The sequence below is a fragment of the Lactuca serriola genome, chromosome 9, assembly GCF_051521515.1.
Source record: "Lactuca serriola cultivar US96UC23 chromosome 9, Lser_US96UC23_V15, whole genome shotgun sequence".
NCBI classification, from domain to species: Eukaryota; Viridiplantae; Streptophyta; class Magnoliopsida; order Asterales; family Asteraceae; genus Lactuca; species Lactuca serriola.
This window is the reverse complement of record NC_136416.1, coordinates 14,990,658-15,017,500: the sequence shown is the minus strand read 5'-3', so window position 1 is coordinate 15,017,500 and position 26,843 is coordinate 14,990,658. Positions and strand designations below refer to the sequence as shown.

The 26,843-nt window shown below is 25.3% G+C and overlaps 2 protein-coding genes across 2 annotated transcripts in view; both read right to left on the bottom strand.

Annotated features, from left to right (window-relative positions):
* LOC145074170 (xyloglucan endotransglucosylase/hydrolase protein 2-like) overlaps positions 1-7,954 on the bottom strand; it is a 14,584-nt gene extending 6,630 nt beyond the window's left edge. The window contains exon 1 of the mRNA XM_079020580.1: positions 7,730-7,954. Coding sequence (XP_078876706.1) covers positions 7,730-7,934 — 205 coding nt within the window. The 5' untranslated portion in view covers positions 7,935-7,954. The remainder of the gene's footprint in view (positions 1-7,729) is intronic.
* A 5,300-nt stretch (positions 7,955-13,254) lies between these two features.
* Positions 13,255-26,843, bottom strand: part of LOC145073921 (xyloglucan endotransglucosylase/hydrolase protein 2-like) — a 28,373-nt gene continuing 14,784 nt past the window's right edge. The window contains exons 2-3 of the mRNA XM_079020393.1: positions 13,869-14,062; positions 13,255-13,708 (exon numbers count right to left, since the gene is read on the bottom strand). Coding sequence (XP_078876519.1) covers positions 13,318-13,708; positions 13,869-14,062 — 585 coding nt within the window. The 3' untranslated portion in view covers positions 13,255-13,317. The remainder of the gene's footprint in view (positions 13,709-13,868; positions 14,063-26,843) is intronic.

The window sequence follows — 26,843 nt, the reverse complement described above, 5'->3', positions numbered from 1 at the left end:
ATATATATATATATATATATATATATATATATATATATATATATATATATGAAAAAGTTCAATAGAGAACCATAATTATTGGTTTTTCAAGGAACCAATTTTTTTTTCAACTTCTAGAGCTTATTCTTTATCGAAAAAAAAAATCTAAAAATATCTAAATTTATATATTAACATTGTGAATGTGAAAAATATTTTTCGGATTCACATTGTGAATTTTCAAAAATTCACATTGTCAATTTAACGTAAAAAAAATCGAATTTGATATCATTGGAAAAAGGATAAAAAGTTTTGAATTTCTGTATTTTTAGTTTTTTTTGATAAAAAATAAGTTCTAAAAGTTGAAAAAAAGATTGGTTCCTTGGTTAATTATGGTTCTCCATTGAACCTCACCTTATATATATATATATATATATATATATATATATATATATATATATATATATATATAGTTTTAAGTCTCATTATTCATTTGTCAATAAAAGTGTATTGAATTTTTTTTATATTACATTACTTATTCACTTATGAATAAAACATATGTTTATTTTTTTATTACATTTTTAAGTATCATTCATCTACCCTAATAAATTAAAATGATTTTGTCACGTATCATCTTCTCATTACACTTGACACATGTCATTTTTCTAATCTTTTTTGATTTTTTTTTCTACTTGTTATTTTCTTATATTTTTTATTTTCTTAGAATTTAAAATTCACTTTTTAATAAGGATTTATATATGGTAGATACAATAATTCTATTTATCTTGAGAATAAATGCTTAAGTCATTTCTTTCCTTGGTAAATATTTATATATAGTAGATATTTAATACATATTTTTAAAAGAATAGAATTAAGCATTTTTTTTAACTCACGTATTTAGGTAAATATTTTTTTCAATATAAATTTATATTTATCTATATATGCATATATTTTCCTAAATTTTTCTAAATATATTTAAGAAAATACTAAGTATTATATCTATCTGTAATATCATTTTTATACACGTTATATGACAATTAAATAGTATATATATATATATATATATATATATATATATATATATATATATATATATATATATATATATATATAGTATTTTATACATGTAATACATATTGAAACAATGACTAAAATGTGAATTTACATTTCACTAAACTCAAGTCATGTAAAATGTATAGTGATTAACAATATTTTTATATAGCAACACATTTAGATTTATAATATCTCCATTTTAATAATTGAACTTTTAAAATTTGATAGCATTTTTTCATCGTAATTTTATTTAAGGATATATTATTGTTTTAAAGATAAAATATAATATGGATTTAAATGACCCTAAAGACAAACGCAAACATATAAATTATATTTTGATAAAAGAAAATTCACTAATATGTTCACCATATCAATATGCCTATAGTTTTTTTTATTAGTATACATTCAACTACCTACTTATTATCATTTTGTTTATATTAATTTCGAAAGTTTACTTTAAAAAATGTTTAGTGTTTACATATTAATTTTCAACATAATTTTTTAAAATATGTCAATGTTTTTTTTATTAGTATGTATTGAATTACTTACTTTATTCATTATTATATATATTTTTTTTATTTATAGATAATTATTAATTTAAAAAATACGTAATATTTACAACTTTATGTTAAAATTTTATTTTTAATAAACTTGTGTACAATACGGGTCATACACCTAGTACATGAATATAACATGTAATAAAGTTTTTTGTGACCTAAAATATATTTTTTACATAAGCTCTTGTCACTTGTTATATTCATATATAAATAAAATGTGTATTAGCTCTCACATTATGTTATATTCATAAGTGAATAAAATATTTATCAGATTTTTATGGTAGTTTATTTATTATTAATATATGAATAAGTGAGTCGAATATTCAAAATACTTCGTCTTTTATTAATATACTACTTATTCATATATGAATAAGTACATATTCATATATGAATAACAAATGAACTATAATAAAAATCTGATAAAGAATAAATATTTATTCATATATAAATAAGTACTTATTCATATATAAATAACAAATGAACTGTATAAAAAATCTAATAAATATCTTATTCACATATGAATATAACATATGACGTGAGTTAATATACGTTTTATTCATATATGAATATAGAATGTAACGAAAAGTTGATGTAAAAAAATATAATTTAGGTTAGATTTTTTTTATTATATTTTATATACATATATGAATGATACTTAAACTGTAACAAAAATTAAACATACATTTTATTTATAAGTGAATAACTAATGTAATGTAATAAACATCCGATACACTTTTATTCACATATGAATAACGAGATCATTATGATAATTTTTTCAATATTTGTTTTAGAGTTTATATTCTATCGAAAAAAATAACTCAAATCATGTAAATTAATCATTTTTCAACCTTTTCCATAACGATAAACAATTTCTTTTTGCATATAACATAAAATATGAACTATATGTATATCATTTGGAAAACTTACTTTGTTTTTTTCACAATGAATCACCTTTTACAATAGTATCTTAACTTATTAAAACGTTTTGCATCTGTACGTTAATGTGCATATTTTCATATGTATATGCGCACACATGCGCGCACACACACACACACACACACACATATATATATATATATATATATATATATATATATATGTGTGTGTGTGTGTGTGTGTGTGTTTTCGAGTGATATTTCGTATGTTTAGAATAAGATTAAGGGTATTATTGATGCTGTTCTTGCTATAATTTTGCATATGTGCACATAACAAACATATACATGCACATTTTTTCTAGATTACTAAAAAACATCTCATTTGGCGTTGCTATAGAAGGTGATTTATTGAAAACTATTTTAAAAATAAAAAGGTTTTCTCAACATATAGTGCCATTTATATTATATACATGAAAAAAGTTCAAATATTTGTAAGAATTGTGCATATTAAATTATAGACGTAAAACATCTTAATAAGTTAAGACACTGAAATAGAAAATAATTCGTTAAAAAAATTCAAAAAAAATGCTTTTTCAAATTAAATAAGCTCTAAAACAAGAATAATTTATATGCATGAGATATTTTTGTATATCAATTGAGAAAGAGGTTAAAATTAGTGAATTAAGTATTTTTAGTTATCTTTTGATAACAATTATTGAAAAATTGATCCTAATGAATTCAAAATACTTATTCTCTCTCTCTCTCTCTCTCTCTCTCTATATATATATATATATATATATATATATATATATATATATATATCATTAATTAATTTAGTACATATTACATTATAAATGTTCAACAGAAGTTTTATAATATTCTAATATTCTACTATAATTGTTAAAATATTCTAATAGTCTAATAAAATTGTTGAAATATGCTAATAATCTATTAAAATATTACACAAACACACACACACATACATATATATATATATATATATATATATATATATGCTAATTTTTTATTTAATTTATTTTTGGATAACAAATGACACAATTAATATTAAAAAAATTCGTTATTTTTTATTTATTGTTTTTCAAAATAAATGGTTTTAATTGTGTCTATGTCTCACAAAAAAAACTAAAAAACTCAGAATCTTGAATGAACTATTATATATATATATATATATATATATATATATATATATATGTATGTATGTATATGTGTGTGTGTATGTGTGTGTGTGGTGATGTTCAATATAAAACTGTTATTAACAACAAACCAATGAATCACTCGTGTGCGTCAAAAATTAAAAGGATCCACGACCAAGGAAATGGTTGTAGATTTTTACATTAGACGCGAATGAACAGATTATCCTAAAAAAACTCATTTCCTTTTTTCATTTAATTATTTTAGTTAATGTTTTTTTTATCGAAAACAATAAATTCAAACATAAAAGAATTCATATTTTTTTGTCCTCTTTTCGTAAAGATTCATATTATTATATAAAAAAACAATTTAAAAAAAACATTTCGATTTGTTTTGTTTTTTTTTATATTTAGGTTTATTTTTCATCAAAAAAAACTAAATATACCAAAAATTTTGAATTTTTGTCCTCTATAAATAGACATCAACATCGGTAAAAAAAATCACCTTGATCCGTGAACTATAAATATTTTAGTTTTAAGATTCACAATAATAATATGACTTACTATTTCACTTATTTGATCATTCACTAATTAATTTAGTGAATTTTACAAATGAATCAAAAGATACTTAGTTGTAATTTTATAATATTTTAATGTTTTGATTACTAATAAATTAGTTTTGTAAAGGGATATATACAGTTAAGTTTCAATATTTTCATCGATTTGACAAAAAGTCATACACTTTATTTTTTGGACAGTAAAGTCCAAATTAACGGCAATTTTTGATACTTTTACCATTTTTTTTTCCGGTTATCCGATAATTAGGACTTTTTTGTCAAAAAAAATAAAGTTTACTCTTGTTAAATCGTCAATTAGGACTTTACTGTCAAAAAAATAAAGTTTAGGACATTCTTGTCAAATCGTTGAAAATATTGGGACTTTAGTGTATTTTCGTAACCCAAGAAGTTTTAATTGTGACTTTTGTTGCATCACCACTGTTTTTCGTACCATCATCATCGTTACCCTGACACAATCACGATCAGGAGAAACATATGCAAAAGAGAGAGTGAGAAAAGGTGAAAAGACTTGTAAAACTTTCTTCTTGCTTCGCCACCAAATCTTGAACTAAAAAGTGAGGACAAATTATACAAACACAAACAACACATGCCTAGTAAAAAAGGTGTGAATGTGGAGAAGGGAAAGAAGGGCAATTTCGTTTTTTTTTTCTTTCGGTTTCTTATTTCTCCCTTTTTGGGACTGTAAAAATCCAACACAACCCTGGTTGTTTGTTTCTTTTTTTATTGATTATCTCAATTTTTTTCAATATTGGTTTGTTGAGATTAATAAAATGGTTTAACAAGAAGCAAACGTTAAGGGTATCAATAGGATCTAGCTGACTAGAGAAGGTTTCGATAACTCTTATGCTTAAAGAGTATCATACCATTAAATTTCTAAACAAAAAAAGGGATATATACACTAAAGTCCCAATATTTTCAACGATTTCACAAGAAAGTCCTAAACTTTATTTTTTTGACAGTAAAGTCCTAATTGACGATTTGACAAGAAAGTCATAAACTTTATTTTTTTGACAAAAAAGTCCTAATTACCGGCTAACCGGAAAAAAAGGGTAAAAGTGTCAAAAACTGCCGGTAATTTGGATTTTACTGTCAAAAAAATAAAGTTTAGGACTTTCTTATCACATCGATGAAGATATTAGGACTTTAGTGTATGTATCCCTTTTGTAAAAATCAATAAGTGAATTCATTTACATTGTGAATTTGAACTGTATATAATTCAGTTTTCATAATTCACAATATGAATCTAACTTACTATTATTCATACTTTAAATCTTAACTGAAAATAATTCTGTTTTCATTAAATTCCCGGTGTGGATCTCAACAGATTCATAATGTGAATCTGGACTAATTTCGAAAAATTATATTTTTATACTTATGTATGAATATCTATTTTAAAAGTACAGAAAATTATGAATATATATATATATATATATGATAAAAAAATAAACCTAAACATTAAAAACCAAAAAAAAAGTAAGTTTTTTTTATAATTAATTTTGTAAAATTCACAAGTGAATTTATTCACAATGTGAATGTCAACTGTATATAATTCAGTTTTGAGTATTCACAATGTAAATCTTACTTATAATTATTCAGACTGTGAATCTTAATTGAAAATAATTCAGCTTTCAATAGATTTATAGTGTAAATCTTAATTGAAAATAATTTAGTTTTCAACAGATTTACAATGTAAATCTAATCTAAAATTTCGATTTTTTTAAATGAACATGAATCTATATTCAAAGAGTACAAAAAATATGAATTTTGATATATTTATTTATTTTTTCCGATAAAAAGTAAATCTTAACTTTTCAAAAAACAATGAAAAAGAAGTGGATTTTTTTGAAAAAAAAAAGTTCATTTTTTGTATATAAATATGAATCTGTATTTAAAAAGGACGAAAAAATCATGAAAATTTGTATATTCATTTTTTTCGACAAAAAAAGGCATAAAAAATAAAACTAAAAAAGGAAGTGAGTTTGGTATAATCTGGTTCACGAGCGTCCAATTTACCAATCTACAACCCTTTCTTTGCCTGTCAATCACTTTAATTTTTGATGTTTTAGATTGGTTTATTCATTAATTAAGTTATTAATTAAGCGATATTTTTTAGTTATATAAAGTTATATTCGTTAATTTAAATAAATATGTGAAATTATATCACATTATAATTTGTATTAATTTTATTTTAATTTTTATTCGAATGTTATTAATTTAATATAATTAGAGTGGAAAATTCAAAATTTGAAATTTGAAAGGGAGAATTAATAAGTTGACTAGTGGCAGACATTAATTAGGAGATCTAATAAGGTGACACATGACAAAAAAAGAATAAAATATACATTAATTAGGGATAATGGTTCTTTACGATATATATATATATATATATATATATATATATATATATATATATATATATATATGAGTGAGGTTCAATAAAAAATGCATAAACACTAGAAACTTTAGAAAATCAATAGAAATACATTGCAAGGAAAAAAAATACTTTGATATATCTTTTTTTTTTTACTTTACAAACCTAAAAATCGCAAGTTTTATACAAATTCATTGACAAATAATTAAAAATTTGATTTTTTTAAAGAAAATTCAATTTTTTTTAAAGAATTTGTATAAAAACTTTCGATTTTTAAGTTTGTAAAGTCAAAAAAAAAATAGATATCTTAAAGTATTTCTTTTCTATGTATAATAGGATGACACATGTCAAAAAAAGATTAAAACTATTATTTTATTAAAATATGGATAATGGTTCTTTACGATATATATATATATATATATATATATATATATATATATATATATATATATATATATATATATATATATATATATATATATATATATATATATATATATGAGTGAGGTTCAATAAAAAATGCATAAACACTAGAAACTTTAGAAAATCAATAGAAATACATTGCAAGGAAAAAAAATACTTTGATATATCTTTTTTTTTTTTACTTTACAAACCTAAAAATCGCAAGGTTTATACAAATTCGTTGACAAATAATTAAAATTTTGATTTTTTTTAAAGAAAATTCAATATTTTTCAAATAATCTGTATAAAAACTTGCGATTTTTAGGTTTGTAAAGTCAAAAAAATAAATAAATAAATAAATATCTTAAAGTTTTTTTTTTCTGGGTATTTCTATTGATTTTATAGGGTTTCTAGTTTCTATGTATTTTCTATGGAATCATAGGGTTTCTAATATATATATATATATATATATATATATATATATATATATATATATATATATATATATATATATATATATATATTTCCGTTTTGTAAGATAATATTATAAGGTTAAATTGGATAACATCATATCAAAAACATTTTACAATATAAAAAAAATACATTTTTGTCAAAAAAATGTAAAGGATTCTTTAGTTTTATTTTTAACAAGCTAATAGTTATCTTTATATGACAAACCTTATTAATTACTAGTAAAAAATTAGAAAACCATCAATATATAAAATTAAAGAGCAGGAAAAGAATATCCCTCCAAGAAATATAAAACCTGAATAACGATCTAACGAAAGTTGTACTTCACGTCCTTGCTTAGAAAACATAATATGATCATTTCCCCAAGTTACATAATAATTCTCATTGAAACTCGTATCTCTTGTTGCATCAATAAGCATGAAAAAAATTTCGAACCAAAAGACAATCATCATTGTTTTCATCCATTGACGAAAAACCATTTGACAACACAAATAAACCATGAATATTTAGTTGTTAGTGTGTATGGTTTTGTGCATATGAATGAGATTATATAAGCATTAAGTGTATATTCTGTTTACATTTTCTACGATTTGTTTGTTTCTAATTTTCCTCAAGCCCATAACACAGTTACATCATGAGGCTAATTTGGGGAAATGCTTTATGGGTGTGAGCTACTTTTTCGGTTTATTTTTGCTATTAATATAAAAAGCCTATCATTCAAAAAAATTCTTTTGAAGTCATTTTATTGAGTTGAACTTAATCTTACCATTGTGCACTTTTAATTTTTTTTTTGAAATAAGAATGCCATTTATTACACTACTGAATATTCTCCTTGTAAAAGTTTACAAATTTTTCATGTTAAAATGTCCCACAAAAATTATGTTGGCGTTTGTCATTTTAATTGTGGTTTTCTTTTTACTTGTTGCTTGCAGAAACGGGTTATAGCGTTTATTTATGATAAAATTACAAAAATGCTTCTTATGGTTGTAAAAAATATATGGTTTTGATAAAAAAAAAAAACTTTTGATGGTGCACCAATTGTCCAAAATTTGATCTTTAGTTTTGGTCCCTCTTGGTGATAGACGTTAAAATTTAGTATTATCTAGCAAAAAGAGAGTGTATTTTCGTCTTTCCACTTGGTTTTGGTCCCTCGTGGCTTAACCTCATAACCAAGCTTTAGTATCATATTGTCTAATGAGAGAGCCAATGATATATATATATATATATATATATATATATATATATATATATATATATATATATATATATATATAGGTAGGTAAGTTCTTATGTGGATGAATATTTATTGTGTGGATGTAAGTACGAATAAGATTTAAGAAAAATATAAATAATCAATAAATAATATAAGGGTATAAAAGTAATCTTACCTATTAATTAATTATCTCTATTAGTTAATTATGTAAAGTAATTAAATCAAATCGCAATCCAAATATAACCCCTTCCTTTATTTCAGCCAAATTATATGGATCAGCCCACGATAAAGTCATACAATTGAAAACACTGCATCATATTCTTACGACCTCCACCACCGCCTCTCATAACCAGTAACGTTACTGTCGTGACCGTAGTTTAATCCAAATCAACGGCTATGCTATCTCTATTTTACAATCAACGCCAACAACAACCAGATTTTGATCAAAATAGCTTCTGACGTAAGGATACTCACCACATCATTATAGACAATGTCGGCCGCAAGGAATGTCCATGTAAAATTCTTCTACTTTTTCTAATTAGCATTGGCATATTGGTAAACGTTTCTGCATAGCGATTACAGTCATTTCTTTCAATATATTGTTGATTACCTTGCTATTAATCATCAAAGAAAATATTATGTTTGAGAAGGGATTATGGTCGCCTTCTGTATTATGATTTTAGGTTTTTACTGTGTCTAATGGTGTTATGATCAGACTCCTTTAATATTTATTTATATTTCCATTATAGTCTATTATCCTTGAATTTTTAAAATTGAATTCAAAGTATATGAAAGCCTTAGCTTTCATCCAAGAAACTTAATATAGAATAAATCTTATGTGATAAAATTCAATTAGACTCTTTACCTCAAATTTGGATTTTAATTTGGAATAATGTTTGGTTTTGATATCCTTTTGTATATGGACTAACATTTGATCTATTTTTTTTTTCTAAATTATGGGAAATGTATATCGATCAACTTTTTTATGTGATAACTCTTGGGAATACATCTTTTATATGATAACTTTTTCAATTAATTTTTATTTTTTCGGTATAACATTGGTAAGCCATATCTGATATGATATTTGTATATCTTGTAAATTTGTCGATTCTATTAGAATCATTCTTTCAAAACTATATGCATTGATTGTTAAATTTATAAAATTAAAAAAGAATTGAAATTGATAAAAAAAATTTGTAATAGTTCTGCTTACACAGTTTTTTGTGGTGGTGCTTGTATATTAAATGCTCATTCAACATATAGTTAATTAAATCAATTTCATAGCCATAGTTTGCATTGGGATCAAGTAAGGAATGAGTTTAATTCTTTCAATCTGATGTAATTTCTCATCAGAAATCTTCTTTCCATCAAAATTGTGTTGCTAAAAGAAAACACAAACATATCCTTGAACTTTCAAGAGCTTTTTTCTTTCATTATGGATTAGGCAAAGCATATTGGGGAGAGTGTGTACTTATTGATACCTACATGGCTACATCATTAATTGAATTCCTTAAGAGTTTTAAGTAACAAAACTCCTTATGAAATGTTATTCAAGAAACAACCAAACTTGCCAATGTTCAAATCTTTTGGCTGCCTTTGTTATGTATTCATTGTTTCTACTAATAGAGACAAGTGCATGCCAAGTGCACAATCCTGCAAAAAAGGGTATAAAGTATTGAATATTCAGACAAAGGCTATTATTGTTTCAAGGAATGTTAAATTTGTTGAAGACATCTTTTCTTTGCATAATGGCCATACAATAGCTTCTTATGGCCCTTCTATTCCACATGATCTTGATGATTTAGATTTGGTGATTCCGATTGGACAACATGTTCATCAAAAAGAAGATTTATGAGTGGTTATTTGATCAACATGGGAGGAAGTCCTATTTGTTGGAATCCAAAAATTAAACCATTATCTATTTATCTTTAGCTGAAGCATAATACAAATCTATGAGGAGGGTGTGTTTGAGTTAGCACGGCCAAGCATAATTTTGAAGGAGTTTGACATACATGAAATTAAGCCTTTATCCCTCAAATTTGATAACATGGTTTCAATATACATAGCTAAAAACCTTTTCTTTCATGAACATACTAAATACATTGATTTGGACTGTCACTTTGTAAGGGAAAAATTTACAATCGGGTTTGATCTCTTTGTCCCATATTCCAAACAAACAACAACCAATGTATATGTTTACCAAATCTTTATCAGGAGTTGATCATATTGATTCAATTTCCAAGATATGAATGATTCCTCATCCTCCAGCTAGAGGGGGTATTGGTGTATTTTAATAAGTCAATGTTTATATTGACTTGTTAGTTACTAGCAGTTAGCAGTTAGTTTGTAATAAATAATTTGTTAGTTAACTGAGTTAGTTGGTCATAGTTAGTTAACAAGTATTAGTTAAGTTATTTAGATACTTGGTTATCTCTCTCTTGTATATATTATGTATAGTTCTTTCATTGAAGGTTAATGAGAAAACACTTTACAAACTCATTAACTTTACAAACTCATCAATTTCTACGACTATCTAATTTGCAACTTATTGGAGTAAATATTGACCCCAAATATCTTCTATATGGAGGGTCTCTTGAACCAATTAATCATATTTTAGTGTTATGTTCGATCTCATTTGAAGTGTGGACTCATGTTGCCCAATGATTTCCTTATTTGGATGAAGTTCATTCTTCCTTGGAAGACCTACTCTCTTGTAAATTCATCAAAATAGGTTGATGTCCTAAATATGAAGTGTAAAGTCATCACACTTTATGTTATACTATATGTCATGTAAACAATGGCGAAACGGACAAACCAACGTTGATGTTGTGGGTATCCATGGATGCACTCGGTTTTGATTCTTTTTGTTTAGATTCTATTAGAAGTTTGGTAAAGACACTATGGTCAACCAAAAGTTAAAACATAAATTCTACAACAATTTTTATTTTTTTATAAAGTTACATATATTTAAGAAGGGTTAAGATGGTTAAGAATTTTTTTTTTCTGCTGACACATAATATATGTTTACTCTTTAAAAATTGTTAAACATAACATAAAATAATATCTCATATGGAAAAACAATAAAAAGATGAGTGGAAAGAAAAAAACCCTATTGAAAACAATATTTGCAATTTTTTTGGGTCATCAGAAGCTGTCGTCTTCAACCTTTGTCTGCCACTCATCCCCCCACCATCCATGGTGATTCTTTCTTGTCGCCGGCCTACTTCTCTATTTTTTCTGTCGAGCTTCGATCTCTTTAAAGTATAATGTTGATTTTCTTTCTCTTATTTTCTTTGTGATGTTTTTTAGTTCTTATAGATACATGTAAAGTAACTATTAATTAAAAGTCAAAGTCAACAACTCAAAAAAAAAAAAAAAAAACTAGCATGAATAAGACGTACTTTCCTCTTCCATTGATAGAAAGGATGGAAAACATTATTCCTCTTTAAAAGAAAGCATAGAAATAAAAAATCAAAATTTCTTTTATATTTTGATTCTTTTAGTTTTTATATTCTCCAAATAATTTATTTATTCATAACTGTGTTAAGAACGTGAATCAAAGAATTTGGAAAGGTCCATATTATTCATTTGATTATTAATTTAGTATATATTTAAGTAAAATTATGATTTTTTTAGATAAAAATATGAAATGGTGACAAGTGGATTAAAATGTCCTCATACAATATCCTCCTACTCATGTTAAATGGTGACAAGTGGATTAAAATATTATTAAGGAAATTAAATATGACACATATAGGAAGAAATTGTAAGATGATATTTAATTTATCTCTGTTTAAAGTTAATATTGTACATTCGTTATATAATATTATTTACACACGACCTGATACAAAACAAATTTCGACCCGTTTATTTTGTTATCTAGTTTGTGAATTTGAATCATAAAGACATTGCATGTGCGATATTCAAAAATCAGGAGTTATATTCCTTGGAGTCCAAGTCACAATCCACAACATCAAACAATGTACATATTCTATCTATTTTGTCAAATAGAATCAACAATCACAAGAAGAAAGATCAGTCTATGTATCAAATAGAATGGTGTTATAACCCAGTAGCTATGTATATTTTTTGTTGCACCTATTGTTTCTTGATTCTTTGTACCTTGTTCTAGCTCTTTATATGCAACGTGTGTACCTCCCATCGATGTACTTTTTTTGCATCAAGCAAAGATCCGCAAAATATTTCAATTAAATTATGACAAAAAAAAACCAACATCCAGCAAGCATCCATAGCAAAATCCCCCGAAAATTAGCACCAAATGAAAAAACGGGTTGTTAAGCAGCAAATAACAACATATGTATTTGAGTTTATTTTTAGTTATTTGGGTTATATTTCTATTTGTACATATCCAATAAGCGATTCAATCTTACAATTAAAAATAAGTTATAATAAAAACTTTGAAAATCGTCCAAGTCTTTTTCAAGAACTTTATAATCTTAAAGGCCTTTTAAAATATAGGGTATTGTTGTAATTATAACTTTATAATAAGTTGTAAAAAATTATATAAAATATTAGGTATTATTGTAATTTTTTATAATGTTATCCGTCCTAAATTTGTACAACTTTTACGAAATGTAGGACCAAAATCCTTGAATTATATTTATAGAGTTAGAAGGTAGCTCATTATATATAATACATATTATTACGCATCATTTTTCACTACACTCTGGACGAGGGGTAGGATACCTACTCTTATCAGTACAATAGTCATAATTCATATACTTTTTTCTTACATCTTCTAATGATTTCAGTTGCTGGGGATTCAATTGCCAATATTTTTGAGTGTTCCACCAATACTTTTGAGAACCACAGTCCTTATTAGGACTACTAGGTATCGAGATGCACCCATCAATGTTAAAATCTTTGAAATTGACGTGGAATGGTGCATTTGAAAAATTGACCTTCGTTTTTCCACCATCAGTAGCCCAACTTGATCCATCCCAGAAGCTCGCAATCACTTGCAGTGTATGATTAGGGTACCCAACACCTCTAATTATGTTGTTCTTGTATACTCTTATTGGTGTGTCATCCACAAAGAACCTGAAATGAATATAAAATGTAACCATTACTAAATATATTTATTTGTAAAGTGATTGGTTTTCTTTTCTTGATCATTGGAAACAATCAAGATAACCAAACCTATCAAGTTTGATATCAACATGATGTATGTAATTTGCGATAAAAGAGGATACATGCGTACACAACTTGATGGTCGTTCCATAGCAATTTGTAGTAATGGAAATCTGCACCAGGATCGAACCAAAGACTAAATTTTTGCTCTCTACCACCGAGACCATTTGTAAATACGTTCGTTTGTAAACTGACTGGTTTGCCAGGCCGATTTCCCAAGAACTCAAAGTCCATTTCTTCGTGAACAGTGGTATTTAGAAATAACTACATTAACACAACATAATGCATACTATGAGATGCATAAATCATTTATCTTTAAGGGTTTTTAGTTAGACAACCATTTAATTTTTATTCATTTATGATTTTAATCATAGTACAAGCGCAAAACAAATTTTATGGTTATGATTTTGAATAACGATAGACATTTTTAAAACTTCACCACTTGTCTTTTTACCATAAGGCTAGAATTAGTTTCATGTTCTCACTTCATTCTCATTCTCATGTGACCCTTATATATATATATATATATATATATATATATATATATATATATATATATATATATATATATATATATATATATATATCATACTATACTATAAATGAAACATTTTTTTCTTTCACCACATCAATTTGAAACTCCCAACTCTTTATATTTCCATATAATTACTTAATTTATTAACTTAAATATGTTGTTAGTTATAAAAGTTATCATAAATGAAATACTTCTTGAATTATCAATATGATATACTAAATTTGTTGACTTCAATATAGTGTTAAATATATAACCTAAATTAATATATTATATAAACTTAAAAATATAGTGTAAAAAATAAAATCTAAACTAAAATATCAAATACATTTTTAAAAATTCAACGTATATTTTTTAAAATAGTTAAAGGGAAAATATTAAATACGATAAATATAAAAATCTTAAATTTAAAAGTCGAATTAACTAAAAGATGTCTAAAAGCTATTTTTTATAGTAGCTAAAACTCAATTAAGCTATTTTTAAATTAATTCATAATAAAAATTAAAAATAACATAAAGTTATAATTAAATTATGTTACATTACAAACAATGGTTGATAACTTAAATAATCTAGGAAACACTTTTTCTTTTACCATATCATTTTGAAACTCCTAACTCTTCATATTTCTACATAATATATTTAATTATTAACTTAAATATGTTGTTAATTATAAACATTATCATAAATTGAAGATTTCTTGAATTATCAATATGGTATACTAAATTTGTTGACTTCAATACAGTGTTAAATGCATAACCAAAATTAATATCAAACAAACTTAAAAATATAATGTAAAGTTTAAAAACTAAAGTAATAAAAATCTAGCATATATTTTTTAAAATAGTTGAAAGGAAATTATTAAATATGATAAATATAATAACTAAAATTCAATTAAGTTGTTTTTAAATTACTTTATAATAATAATAATAATAATAATAATAATAATAATAATAATAATAGTTAAAAATAACATGAATTTATAAAATAAATTATGTTACATTACAAACAGTGGTTAATAATTTAAATAATATTCATGATGAAATTAAAACAACATCAAAAAAATTTAATATTTAATAAATTATAACAATAGTTAATTAAAATAGTGAGTACTATAACTATTTTTTTGGAAAGAGAACTTCCTTAACGATGGTTTAATCCCCCGATGCAAATATAAGGCTATGCATCATGTCGTGGGGTAGTGCGATAATTTAAATATGGGTCAAAAATTTATTCATCATATCTTCCACATATCTTATTAAGTCACCACAACTAATTTTATACACATGTAAAGTATGAGCAGAGACCATTAAATAATTTGATTTTAATAAGTGTTATATTATTTATTGTTCAAATTAATTATAATTTTGCATTAACTAAATGTAATTATTATTATTTTATAGTTAATAAAAATGACATAAATATTTTCAATGATGTATGATTACAAAAAAATTAACCGTATAATTTTATTTTGTGCAACGCACGAATATTCGTCTAGTCATACATACTTATAAAAGAAGCATTTTTCCTTGATTCTTATGCATTTGAAACCCCTTTATTTGATTTCCTTGATTATTATGCATTTGAAACCTCCTAATTTAATTAATACCACTCAAAAAACTTTTTAATAATAATTATTAATTGGTTCTTTAATGTAAAAATATTATGAACAACATCAAACATAACAAGACCAAGTATAAATACGATGAATAATAGGAACATCTTTGTCATATTTTGCAAGGATTAAGGACCTTTAAAGAAGGAAAAAAAATACTTTTATGTGTGTATTGCTTTTCATACAAATTTCAATATATATATATTTTTTGTTTTTACCAACTGTTCAATATGTGGTTGCTTCTGATATGTCACATGTTATATTCGGAGTAAAAACTTTTGCATAAAGATGCACTTAATTCCATTCACTACAGGCACTAAATTAATATTTGACTCACGCACACACAAACAAATCTTGCTGAGCATTTTAAATTATTTGAATAGATTCGGTTTTCATCATCATTCCTTCAACAATGGAAATTATCTCTACCTTCACTATTTGACACTTTCATATGTATCCATGCGTGTAAGAACTTCTATTTTTCTTAAGATTTTTTTGTTAAAACCATTTTAATATCTAAGAATATAAAAAAAAGATGGAAAACAGTGAAATATTCATCCTTGGCATCACAAGGTGGATTTATTGAACCCTAGAAGATATTGGAAAATATGAAGTCATATTAGCAAATGTATTGCTACATATAAATTGTTTTACATGTCAATTGGTCTTAGTTTCCACTAAAGTCATGATTTCCTATTTGATCCTATAAAATATCACATGTGAACTAAAGGCAGGTCATGCATATTTTAATGTTGTACTGGTATTAACCGATACCAATGAGTTGACATGCTCCTTTTCAAGTCATGAGAATGTAATCCTTTTAGATTTCATTTTTTTTTGTATATATACATTTAGTCTGAACCAAGCATTTGTGTGGCATGGGTGTGTTTCTATTAGTCTCTAATGGAAATTAGATGTTGATATCCAGAATATGCCTATGTGGTTTTAGTTTACTGATGTCGGAATATGAAAATTAATATGATGCATCGATACGCATTTAACAAATAATAAGTACATCACCTTATTTACTTAATCGATATTAATGGATATGAATGACACTTTGTGCATTTGCAGTAGCATAATCGGGATTGAATCCGAGAAGTAGAGTTGTGTGGTGATAAACAAACATAGATTTCTTAGTATTTGTTGGATGTTTTGGCTTTGATAGAAAAGAACCCATCAAATTTAAAAAAAAAAAACAACATTAATATATTTCTAAAAATGAAAACGTTGCATTTTGAATAACATGAAATAGTAGGGTAAAATATGAAAGGTATTATGATATAAATATCAATAACATATATTAATATTTATTTGTCAAAATTTTAAGTACGTAATTTTACGTTGCGCAACGCGCGGCTATTCGCCTAGTATACTTATAAAGGAATTATTTTTCTTTTCACCACATTCATTTGAAACTCCTATGACTTTTCAATATTAAAATAATATCTTTACTTTTACTTAAAATTTAATCATATATAAACTAAATTTCAATATTAAAATAATATCTTTACTTTTACTTATAAAGTTATGTCTTTAAGTTTTAACATATTCTACTTAATTTATTATTTTTAAGATGTTCTTGTATGTAAATCATTATCATTTTAAAGCTACAATTTTTTAACAGTTTGGATAAAATACATATATTATTAATTTAAATATAACATTATAGGGTCAACTTAAATATAAATTTTACTTCAACTTATACAACCCAAAGAATATTTTGTAAATAGTTAAAAGTGATAAATTATAGTGACTTTCTAATAATGATTATAAGTTGGTTAATATGGTTAAATAAATATCAAACCTAAATTGTAATCATAAATAAACTAAATTTCAATATTAAAATAATAGCTTTACTTCTACTCATAAACTTATGTCTTTAACTTTTAAAATATTATACTTAATTAATTAGATTTAATATTTTGTTGTATGTAAACCATTATCAGTTTAAAACTACAATTTTTGAATAGTTTGAATAAAATACTTAAATTGTTAATTTTAATATAACATTACATGGTCAACTTAAATATAAATTTGAGATCCATTTAAAAAACCAAAGAGTATTTTATGAATAGCTAAAAGTGACAAATTGTAGTGTTAAATGCAAAAAACTAAATTGTAATATCAATTTAACTAAAATATTTGCTAAATATGTTTTTATAATCATTAAAAGTTTTCAAAGAAGTAGCTTAAAATAACTTATAATAACAATAGTTAAAAATAACTCTATATAAATTATTATATTGTTAGCTTTCAAAACAAAAAAAAAAAAACAATGTTTGATGTGTTAAATAATTACAGTGATAGAAATTAAAACGTTAAGCTAATAAATTTTTCAAAATTAATTAACAATAACAACAACTATAAATAACATTAAACCATATATTATTTTTTATTTTCATTAACGAGTAACCCGCAGGTTGAAGTCATTCAAATGATTGAGATTATGCAGTTTTAATAGATGTATATATTATCATATAGTTCAAAATAATCTATATATTATATCAACTTAGTATACAAATTACTATATCAAATTTAACAACAATGTTATTGTTATATTTAAGAAAACATATATTTGTAAAGATTTCAACTATATAGGTGTTTATGTGCAATGCACGGGCATTCGCCTAGTATATATATTATAAAGGAGTCAATTTTAAATCATGTGGTTAGAGGTATTTTGTTTTCTTAAACCATATTGATTTGAAACCTAAATGTCATTTTATATTCCTTAACTAATAGCAGTTATAATATTTATGAATTTCCAATTGTTGTTTGTATTCTCTCATTAAATATGTAGCTATATTGGTACTCTTTTCTTACAAAAATTCATCATGTGGTTGAAGTTATTGTGATTAAAAAAGTTTTCATATAGTTCAAGCACTTATGTGTAACATCCCGTTTTAAATAGAATAATTTAAAATAATAACCCGGGACCCTAAGAAATAATAATAATTATTATTTTATATTATTATAGCCCAAAAACAAGTAATAATTATCGGATGATAATTTCGTGGGTTAAAGTGTAATATCGGGACTTAATTTTTAAAGATTTTCATAAGTCAAGGGGCGTTTGGTATCATTTGAACTCAATATGAAAGGTTTTTGAATGGCTGGGGCTAAAGTGTAAATTATGTACCCAAGTTGAAAATAAATTGTCATGGAGGGGCTATATGGTAACCTTTGGGACTTGAATTGTTATAAATTTTGGATGTTAGGGGCTGTTTTGTAAATTGTAGCCTTAGTTTGAAAAAGATTTCATGGGGAGGGGCCAGATATGTAAAATGTGTATAAGTTTGTATGGAGCAGGACTTAAACCCGACTCCCTTCCCCGTCGCCATGTTAGCCCCATATATATATATATATATATATATATATATATATATATATATATATATATAGAGAGAGAGAGAGAGAGAGAGAGAGGGACAGGTGGGTTCAATTAAGAAAATAAAAAAGGTTGAGAATGGGGGAATCATTATCAGCCACTCATTTTATCTAAGCATAAAAAGACACGGTGGCAAACTTGTAAATATGAGAACAATCTTCAATCTCAAATACGTATCTGTAGTTCAAACTCATTCATCGTTCATCATCCGAATTTATTCTCCAACTTTCAACAATCATCCAGATTTCTTCAATTAAACCATCATCAACATCATCCAGTGCTAAATCATCGATCTTCGTCAATAATCAACGATTCAACAGTTAACAATAAAAATTCGTTTTTGGTTATTTTAATTCAACCTTCAATTGTACTTGAATACGATCAGATCTTCAACATCTATGATTAATTATACTCTCAGCGTTATTAGATCAACATCATCGATAATCAACAAAAATCCACTTCATATCATTCATTCAACATCGATTATCAAATAAAACTTCAAAATTGAGGTTAGAAAAAAATCAAATCGTTTTTTTTTTGAAAAATTTCATATAATTCTCTATCAATCTACTCTTTTGTAAGATTTAAATAGTCAAAATATCATGTTTTTAACATTTTTAAAAAAAGTTAAATTGTATGCACTCCAACTGTTTGATGAAATGCATAAACTAAATTACCACGTTATATTCATATATGAATATGTTTTCTCAGTATATGATTATTAAAACAAAAAAACGAATGTACTGTAGTAAAAACCTGATTCATTTTTATTCACTTATGAATAACGATAGCTGAAAATATCAAAAAGTAAATTTTTTATTTTATCTTAAAACTATATCAATATTGATGTCTATTTGTAGAGAATAAAAAATCATGAATTTTGGTATATTTAAAATCATTTTCGATAAAAATAGCTTCTTAAAAATTAAAATAAAAACGAAAAAACAATGTTTTTGTATATATTAAGGTAATGATTAACATAGTTTAAGGAAACATGTTTTGTTGGAAAACACATGTCTATTTCTTTCCAATTTCTGCAGGTACGACGTAGGCTTTTGTGTTAAAAATAAATGAGTGACTGAGAATGATTCCCCCATTCTCAACCTTTTTTTTCTCAATTGAACCCTCCTATATATATATATATATATTCTTTAATCGCATGCAACCTCCCTTAACCCTAAACCTAATCCTTGCAGCCGCCACCTCCTTAGTTCCGTTCAACCAAGGCCGTCGACGGGGTTGCCGCTGTTGTCACTCCCAGTTGCCATTCTCTTTCTTCTTCAATGAAGATACGCCCCAGCTGTGCCCGTCGCCATCACAGCTCGAGTGGTTGTTTTCTGTGGTGCTCTGGTTATCGCCATCTCCAATTTTGCAGTTGTTTTCCTTCCTGCGAAATTAAGAGGCCACCGTGAGCACCGCCTTCCACCATCTTTCTTCTCTTTTTCTGTTAGCCGTTGCTGCTGCTGTCACCCTCTTCAGTTCTATGTCGCCGCTGCCGGATATTGTGGGCAGCAAGGAGCTCCCTGTGGGACGTCGGAGACCGTAGATGAGAGGTTGAACTGAAGATGTGGTCGTATGAAGGGCAGGTCGAACTTGCTGATGTCGGGTTTCGTTGTGGCCATCTGCCGCCGCCGGTAGTCATGGTTGTGGCCATTTGGGATGTTGCTGCCATCATCACGTGCCACCAGGTGGGTGGTCGAGCTTATCTCGCAAGCAGAGGAGTGTGTGTAGTGTGTGTGTCGTGCGTGTGTATTGGTTTTGGTCGGAGTCACAAGAAGGACCACCACCACCATCGTGAAGTGGTGGCTGCCACTCCCTACCGCCGCATGTTACCACGAGGTGGCTATGAGTGTATATTTTATTTGAGTTTGTTATTTTTTTTGGGTGTGTGCATTATTGTAATTTGTAATCGGAATGATAATAGAAAAACTTGAAACCACCACCGTGGGGTGGTGGCTGTCGCCTCCTGCCGTCGTATCGGGTGGCGGTGTGCTTTGATTGCATTTGAACCTCGGTTGGGATGATTGGACAAAATGGGCCCAATGAAACCCTAGTGGGACCAATGGAACCCTAATGGGCCAATAAGGCCCAATATGACCTAAAAGCCCAACCAATGGATTAATGAACTAGTATTGGGTTGGAAAAACCTTAAGGGCATAAAACCCCAATTTGTGGAAACTAATCGGGACATACACACACACACACACGGGAATTATTTAATAACTTGAAATATTAAATAATAATCATGGGCAAAAATTAACCTAAAGCAATATTGGACTTAATGGATTAAGTCCTTAATGGGTTAAGTAGGAACACTTAACCCTAATCGTCATTTCATGTGAAAACCCTAATTTCACATAAGCCTTGAGTTGGGCCTTCCTATTGGGTTTCGGCAATTGGACTATTGGTGGGCCATCCAAGAACAAGTTAATGGACCAAAGTAATTAGATGGGCTTTAGGATAAGGCCCATGTGAGGACTTGGGTCAAATTATAAATTTGCTAATTAGGTTAAATAATTATAAAGTGTATTCATATATAAACTAAATTTCAATATTAAAATAATATCTTTAATTCTACTTATAAAATTATGTTTTTTAACTTTTAACATATTATACATAATTTATTAGTTTTAATATATTGTTGGATGTAAACCATTATCGTTTTAAAGGTATAATTTTTGAACAATTTGTATAAAATACTTAAATTATTAATTAAAATATAACATTATAGGCTCAACTTAATATATATTTTATTTAACTTAAACAACCCAAAGATTATTCTATAAATAGTTAAAAGTGATAAATTGTCTTTCTAATAATGATTGTAAGTTGGTTAATAAGGTTAAATAAATATTAAACCTAAAGTGTAATCATAAATAGACTAAATTTCAATTTTAAAATAATATCTTTACTTCTATTTATAAAGTTATGTCTTTAAATTCTAACATATTATACTTAATTTATTAGATTTAAAATGTTGTTGCATTTAAACCATTATCAGTTTACAGCTACAATTTTTGAACAGTTTGAACAAAATACTTAAATTGTTATTTTAAATATAACACTACAGTGTCAACTCAAATATAAATTTCAGTTCCACTAAAAAAACCAAATAGTATTTTGTAAATAGTTAAAAGTAATAAATTATAGTGATAAATAAAAAAACTAAATTGTAATATCAGTTTAACTAAAATATTTCCTAAATATATTTATATAATCGTTAAAAATTTTCAAATAAGTAGCTTAAAATAACTTATAATAATAATAGTTAAAAATAACTCTATATAAATGATTATATTGTTACCTTTAAAATCAAAAAATAATGTTTGATGTTTTAAATAATTATAATGATAGAAATTAGAATATTAAGCTAATAAATTTTAAAAAATTAGTTAAAAATAGCAACTATAAATAATATTAAACCATATATAATATTTAATTTTATTGAAGTGTAACTCGCGAGTAGAAGTCATTCAAACGATTGAGATTATGACGTTATAATAGATTTATATATTATCATATAATTCAAATTAGTCAATATATTATATCAAATTAATATACGAATTATTATATCAAATTTAACAACAACGTTAGTGTTATATTTTAAAAAATATATATTTGTAAAGACTTCAACTATATAGGTGTTTCTGCGCATCACAATGTCAACTCAAATATAAATTTCAGTTCCATTAAAAAAAAAACTAAAGAATATTTTGTAAATAGTTAAAAGTGATAAATTGTAGTGATAAAAGCAAAAACTAAATTGTAATTTCAATTTAACTAAAATATTTCTTAAATATATTTTTATAATCATTAAAAGTTTCTAAATAAGTAGCTTAAAATAACTTACAATAACAATAGTTAAAAACAACTCTATATAAATTATTATATTGTTAGCTTTAAAATAAAAAAAAACAATGTTTGATGTTTTAAATAATTATAATGATAGAAATTAAAACATTAAGCAAATAAATTTTAAAAAATTAATTAACAATAAAAACAACTATAAATGACATCAAATTATATATTATATTTAATTTTATTCATGTGTAACTCGCGGGTAGAAGACATTCAAACGATTGAGATTATGAAGTATGATTACAAAAAAATTAACCGTATAATTTTATTTTGTGCAACGCACGAATATTCGTCTAGTCATACATACTTATAAAAGAAGCATTTTTCCTTGATTCTTATGCATTTGAAACCCCTTTATTTGATTTCCTTGATTATTATGCATTTGAAACCTCCTAATTTAATTAATACCACTCAAAAAACTTTTTAATAATAATTATTAATTGGTTCTTTAATGTAAAAATATTATGAACAACATCAAACATAACAAGACCAAGTATAAATACGATGAATAATAGGAACATCTTTGTCATATTTTGCAAGGATTAAGGACCTTTAAAGAAGGAAAAAAAATACTTTTATGTGTGTATTGCTTTTCATACAAATTTCAATATATATATATTTTTTGTTTTTACCAACTGTTCAATATGTGGTTGCTTCTGATATGTCACATGTTATATTCGGAGTAAAAACTTTTGCATAAAGATGCACTTAATTCCATTCACTATAGGCACTAAATTAATATTTGACTCACGCACACACAAACAAATCTTGCTGAGCATTTTAAATTATTTGAATAGATTCGGTTTTCATCATCATTCCTTCAACAATGGAAATTATCTCTACCTTCACTATTTGACACTTTCATATGTATCCATGCGTGTAAGAACTTCTATTTTTCTTAAGACTTTTTTGTTAAAACCATTTTAATATCTAAGAATATAAAAAAAAGATGGAAAACAGTGAAATATTCATCCTTGGCATCACAAGGTGGATTTATTGAACCCTAGAAGATATTGGAAAATATGAAGTCATATTAGCAAATGTATTGCTACATATAAATTGTTTTACATGTCAATTGGTCTTAGTTTCCACTAAAGTCATGATTTCCTATTTGATCCTATAAAATATCACATGTGAACTAAAGGCAGGTCATGCATATTTTAATGTTGTACTGGTATTAACCGATACCAATGAGTTGACATGCTCCTTTTCAAGTCATGAGAATGTAATCCTTTTAGCTTTCATTTTTTTTGTATATATACATTTAGTCTGAACCAAGCATTTGTGTGGCATGGGTGTGTTTCTATTAGTCTCTAATGGAAATTAGATGTTGATATCCAGACTATGCCTATGTGGTTTTAGTTTACTGATGTCGGAATATGAAAATTAATATGATGCATCGATACGCATTTAACAAATAATAAGTACATCACATTATTTACTTAATCGATATTAATGGATATGAATGACACTTTGTGCATTTGCAGTAGCGTAATCGGGATTGAATCCGAGAAGTAGAGTTGTGTGGTGATAAACAAACATAGATTTCTTAGTATTTGTTGGATGTTTTGGCTTTGATAGAAAAGAACCCATCAAATTTAAAAAAAAAACAACATTAATATATTTCTAAAAATGAAAACGTTGCATTTTGAATAACATGAAATAGTAGGGTAAAATATGAAAGGTATTATGATATAAATATCAATAACATATATTAATATTTATTTGTCAAAATTTTAAGTACGTAATTTTACGTTGCGCAACGCGCGGCTATTCGCCTAGTATACTTATAAAGGAATTATTTTTCTTTTCACCACATTCATTTGAAACTCCTATGACTTTTCAATATTAAAATAATATCTTTACTTTTACTTAAAATTTAATCATATATAAACTAAATTTCAATATTAAAATAATATCTTTACTTTTACTTATAAAGTTATGTCTTTAAGTTTTAACATATTCTACTTAATTTATTATTTTTAAGATGTTCTTGTATGTAAATCATTATCATTTTAAAGCTACAATTTTTTAACAGTTTGGATAAAATACATATATTATTAATTTAAATATAACATTATAGGGTCAACTTAAATATAAATTTTAATTCAACTTATACAACCCAAAGAATATTTTGTAAATAGTTAAAAGTGATAAATTATAGTGACTTTCTAATAATGATTATAAGTTGGTTAATATGGTTAAATAAATATCAAACCTAAATTGTAATCATAAATAAACTAAATTTCAATATTAAAATAATAGCTTTACTTCTACTCATAAACTTATGTCTTTAACTTTTAAAATATTATACTTAATTAATTAGATTTAATATTTTGTTGTATGTAAACCATTATCAGTTTAAAACTACAATTTTTGAATAGTTTGAATAAAATACTTAAATTGTTAATTTTAATATAACATTACATGGTCAACTTAAATATAAATTTGAGATCCATTTAAAAAACCAAAGAGTATTTTATGAATAGCTAAAAGTGACAAATTGTAGTGTTAAATGCAAAAAACTAAATTGTAATATCAATTTAACTAAAATATTTGCTAAATATGTTTTTATAATCATTAAAAGTTTTCAAAGAAGTAGCTTAAAATAACTTATAATAACAATAGTTAAAAATAACTCTATATAAATTATTATATTGTTAGCTTTCAAAACAAAAAAAAAAAACAATGTTTGATGTGTTAAATAATTACAGTGATAGAAATTAAAACGTTAAGCTAATAAATTTTTCAAAATTAATTAACAATAACAACAACTATAAATAACATTAAACCATATATTATTTTTTATTTTCATTAACGAGTAACCCGCAGGTTGAAGTCATTCAAATGATTGAGATTATGCAGTTTTAATAGATGTATATATTATCATATAGTTCAAAATAATCTATATATTATATCAACTTAGTATACAAATTACTATATCAAATTTAACAACAATGTTATTGTTATATTTAAGAAAACATATATTTGTAAAGATTTCAACTATATAGGTGTTTATGTGCAATGCACGGGCATTCGCCTAGTATATATATTATAAAGGAGTCAATTTTAAATCATGTGGTTAGAGGTATTTTGTTTTCTTAAACCATATTGATTTGAAACCTAAATGTCATTTTATATTCCTTAACTAATAGCAGTTATAATATTTATGAATTTCCAATTGTTGTTTGTATTCTCTCATTAAATATGTAGCTATATTGGTACTCTTTTCTTACAAAAATTCATCATGTGGTTGAAGTTATTGTGATTAAAAAAGTTTTCATATAGTTCAAGCACTTATGTGTAACATCCCGTTTTAAATAGAATAATTTAAAATAATAACCCGGGACCCTAAGAAATAATAATAATTATTATTTTATATTATTATAGCCCAAAAACAAGTAATAATTATCGGATGATAATTTCGTGGGTTAAAGTGTAATATCGGGACTTAATTTTTAAAGATTTTCATAAGTCAAGGGGCGTTTGGTATCATTTGAACTCAATATGAAAGGTTTTTGAATGGCTGGGGCTAAAGTGTAAATTATGTACCCAAGTTGAAAATAAATTGTCATGGAGGGGCTATATGGTAACCTTTGGGACTTGAATTGTTATAAATTTTGGATGTTAGGGGCTGTTTTGTAAATTGTAG